At 45.9% G+C, this 4,334-nt stretch overlaps 2 protein-coding genes across 3 annotated transcripts in view; one reads left to right on the plus strand and one right to left on the minus strand.

The window, feature by feature from the left end:
* Positions 1-1,732, plus strand: part of LOC127750493 (espin-like) — a gene marked incomplete at its 5' end in the record, with an annotated part of 15,080 nt that extends 13,348 nt beyond the window's left edge. The window contains 2 exons of the mRNA XM_052272300.1: positions 86-276; positions 480-1,732. Coding sequence (XP_052128260.1) covers positions 86-276; positions 480-780 — 492 coding nt within the window. The remainder of the gene's footprint in view (positions 1-85; positions 277-479) is intronic.
* The window catches only part of LOC113207985 (sialin), a 9,997-nt gene continuing 7,056 nt past the window's right edge, over positions 1,394-4,334 (minus strand). For both annotated transcript variants that reach the window (XM_026424782.2, XM_052272294.1), the window contains exons 5-9: positions 2,753-2,905; positions 2,539-2,671; positions 2,305-2,460; positions 2,141-2,226; positions 1,394-2,041 (exon numbers count right to left, since the gene is read on the minus strand). In XM_026424782.2, coding sequence (XP_026280567.1) covers positions 1,874-2,041; positions 2,141-2,226; positions 2,305-2,460; positions 2,539-2,671; positions 2,753-2,905 — 696 coding nt within the window. In that variant the 3' untranslated portion in view covers positions 1,394-1,873. The remainder of the gene's footprint in view (positions 2,042-2,140; positions 2,227-2,304; positions 2,461-2,538; positions 2,672-2,752; positions 2,906-4,334) is intronic.

Raw genomic sequence — 4,334 nt, forward strand, 5'->3', positions numbered from 1 at the left:
GGGGGGGGGGAGGAGGACAGCGCGCAGCAGATGTGCGTCGTGACCGTAAGTTGTACTGACGCTCGCTGTTGACGACCATCTGCAGGTGCCCGAGACGGACGCGACGGGCAACCTCATCCCGCCTTGGAAGCGGCAGATGCTGGCGCGCAAGGCGGCCGAGCGCGCGCGCAAGGAGATGGAGGAGAAGCTGCAGCGGGACGCGGAGCAGAAGAGGCTGTCGGCAATCCCGGCCTGGAAGCGGCAGCTCCTCGCCAAGAAGGAGGAGGTCACCGACAAGTACGTTTGAACGCAACTCGCCGCACAGGTGGTGTCCGCCAGCAGGCCTGGCGCCTCACGCCTGGCGCCTGGCGGCCGCGTGGCGGTCCCGTTGGGTCCTGCATCACACCTGGCGCCAGGCGACTGCAGGCCAGAGGACGCTGATTGCAGTCGTTTTGTGCGAGGTAAACACCTAAACACACTCCACTGTGCCTGTCCGGCAGGGTCGGGCTGTACACCCCGCGGGTGGACGAGAAGCGTCCGGAGCCAGGCGACGCGGCCTACACCAAGCCCCAGCAGCAGCCCGAGCAGCAGGCCAACGGCCAGACCAACGGCCACCACGAGGACAGCAGCAACAAGGAGAACAGCGTGCCTCCGGGACAGCCTGCGCAGCACAACTTCGAGGACAGATCGGACACCGCCAGCGAGACGGGCAGCAAGGACGGCGAGGACTGCCCGCCTCAGATCATCCCTTGGCGAGCGCAGCTCAGGAAGACCAACAGCACTCTGTCCCTGCTCGAATGACGAAATGCTCAAGCCTCAGAGTGTATATTTGTTATGTTTTAAATTATTTATTTTTGCTTCATGCAGCTCTTTCCTTTCTCAGTAGCAGCACTTTTTATGAATGTCATGTAGCGGTCAGTCGGTGCTGTGCTCAAGATGAGACGTGACTGAATTTTGTAGAACTGACGTAAAACTTAATGGACAACAAACATTTTGACTTGGGTGGAGATTGTTAGTGGTTTCTCAATCTTAGTCATCATTATACTGTCACTTACAATCTTACCCCTTGAAATATGACATAGTAATGAGGAGGGATTGCCATGTAAATTTTAGGAAAAGGCCTTGCTTGCATGATCTACAAGTCATTTGTCAAATGCCACCCATGCTATCTAGTGATCTATGCCTGTAATATAAGTCATTGTTTTTAATTGTTATTGTAGATGCCTAAGCTCGTTTGCATTTGGACAATCTTGTTTCACTTCCTTCAATTTTGAATTTGGACTATCGCAAAACGCAAACATTCAAGGCGTTTATAGCAATGCCATCACGGAAACTGATTGATTGGCCAATCACGACTTACCATTCTCATGTTTTGAAGGAAGGTATGTCAAATTTTCAAAAACTTAAATTCCTCAACTATAGAGACAACAGATTTATTTTTCACTATACCTGAAAAACAGTAACATTTGGGTTACTTGCTAAAACAGTCTTTAAAGTGCTTTCATAAATAAATAAAATGTGTATGCTCAGTTTCTCTGCACATAGTACTGCTGGTTAGTTTAAATTTCAGTTGTCATCATAATACCTATAATGTAACTTCCGCCCTGTATAAAATGCATTTATTTTAAGCTTTCAAATGGTATTATAGGCCTCAAGTATAGGTGCTGTAAATAGATCTATTTTTAGAATTTTATATAATTATCATAATGTATACTTTAAAGTAAATTTTAAAATAAAATTATTATCAATTCAACATTTGTAAGAAATTTTTAAAATGTTGTTATTAAGATTTATGGTGACCAGCACAGTGGAATCCATTTCACAAGGATGCACCACCCAGAGAAGCTAAAATTGGCCAAGATAAATTAAAACTTAAACACTGTGATTTAGCTTTTCAGGCATTTTCTGCATTTATTCTTTCTTCTTTGAGCTTCTCCTCTGACTTCTTAATATTATTCCAACTCTGTTCTTCACCGGATCCTAAGAAGACATATACAACTGCTTCACAGATGAAGAGTCCGACTGTGGTAAGAAATATTGTGCGCCACGCAGACATTGTTTGCTAAAACAAATTATGAAAGATTACTGGTTAGTAATGTAAACGTGGACAAGGGCAGTTCGTTTCAAGGCCATGAATGATTTTATCAATCGACGATCTTACATTTCCATTGGTCACTTGTCCAACAAAGACTGGAACAACAAATCCAGGAATAGTCGCAAAAGTGTTAGTAATTGCCATCAATGTACCTGCAAATATATCAATTTAATTTGGTTACTACAGGAAACTTAAAATTGATAGTATTTATAAATGTTTCGTCTTATTACCGGCAAAGTTTGGAGCTATATCAATGTGGTTTGATAAAAATCCAGAGAACATTCCTCCAACACTCATCACTGCAACTGACATCAAAACAACCACAAAAGGTCGGTCGCAGCCTACAAAGCTCACACCAATCAGACACAGAGCTGGAACTATGGAAGCTGCAAAAGAATCTGAGTCAGTGAAAGTTCATACAAAATTCTATAGAATTACAACCAATAATATTTAAAAGCAGATACCAATCACTGTGCTAATCTTCCTGGATGACGAAGTGGATAAAGAGCCTCTCTTAGTAGACCATTCCCAAAGTCTTCCAAGGAACATACTGAAAAACCACATCAATAGGAAGGGTAGCGCAGACAGGCCAGCATTCTGGAATCCGTTAAAAATGAAAAAAATGTCTTTATTTTTGCAGCAAAACGTCAGTAAACTCACATGGAACCATGCACGCACCTCTTTAATGCTAAACCGAAGTATGTGTCTCATGTAAGTTGGCAGCTCAATCAGTAACATGTACCAGCCGAAGTTGCTGCAGAAGTGAGCGACAAGGATGGCCCAGAATGGCCCAGACGTCCAGACACTTCTCCAGGGCACCGGAGGAGGAGCCTGGAACCAATGAGAACGTGAGGTGCGGGGTGAGCGATGAGTTTACCCCCCACCCACAAACCAAACGCCTGTTTGTAGGCAAAACAAATTACGACTTTCCGCCCGTATGGTAGGCCAAAAGGACGGTGTCTACAGTTACATCCCCCGAGATGGGGGCCGGCCTGGACCCGTCGCTGCAGAAAATGCTGTACCAGTTGGCTGATTAAGGGATCGTCCAGAAAGTACGCCCGTTTTTCTCATAATTATTCGGGAAATCACGGGAGCTCGGCGCCTGCGAGACTCGGGGTAGGCCGACCCGCTGTACACGTATGCACTGTAGGCAGGATGTTGCCTACCCAACAGGCGCTATGAGACCTTTCATTGGCTAGCTCTGTCAAGTAGGCACCACCCAATGGCGGTAGGAATTGTACTACTCGCCAGGAATTAGTACTCAATTAGTACTCTCACCCTGTCAAATATTAGATTTTGTACTAACAAACTGTGGGCGCAATGCGAAAACGATGTGGGGCGGTGCGTGCATGACGTTTGCACCACCCAATTGTCCGATCCCAACGAGAGACAATGCATTCTGTTCGGAAGAATTAGTACTTTTCGAATATCAACCTGGCAGAATTTGTACTACCTTTTAACACCATAAAAATTGAAGTCAAAGTTGGACGGCGCCTGCAAACTGCAGGGTAGGCAACCCGCATTACTCGCACCACCCAATGCACCTAGAAATTTGTACTGAACGCCAAAATTTAGTACTCAATTAGTACTTTCACCCTGGCCCATTAGTGAAATTTGTACTTGCAAACTAAAGCCACCATTCGAAATCGATATTGGGTGGTGCGGTCGTGACGCTGCACCGCCCAATTGTCCCACAGCCCCCACAGACAGTGCATTCTGCTCGGTTCGATTAGTACTTTCCGAGTAGTGGCATGCCAGAATTAGTACTACACGGCAACAACTCATAACTGGCGGTAAAAACAAGGGAGCCCCTGCTGGCTCCAAGGTAGGCAAGCAGGAGTACTCCCACCGCCCAATACAGCTAGGAATTTGTACTACGCGCCAAAATTTAGTACTCAATTAGTACTTTCACCCTAGCACATATTTAGAATTTGTACTGACATAGCCAGTGTGTACATTAAGGTAGTAAGTGGGCGGTGCGGGTGTGACGCTGCACCGCCCAATCGTCCGACAGCCCCGACACACAGTGCATTCTGCTCGGGTCGATTAGTACTTTCCGAATATTGGCATGCCGGAATTAGTACTACACGGCAACAACGCATAAACGGAGGTAAAAACAAGGGAGCCCCCGCAAACTCCAAGATAGGCCACCCACAATACTCGCACCGCCCAATGCAGCTAGGAATTTGTACTGCACGCTAAAATTTAGTACTCAATTAGTACTTTCACCCTGGCACATATTTAAAATTAGTACTGACAT

This window comes from Frankliniella occidentalis, unplaced genomic scaffold, assembly GCF_000697945.3.
Source record: "Frankliniella occidentalis isolate FOCC.00 unplaced genomic scaffold, Focc_3.1 Scaffold198, whole genome shotgun sequence".
NCBI lineage: Eukaryota > Metazoa > Arthropoda > Insecta > Thysanoptera > Thripidae > Frankliniella > Frankliniella occidentalis.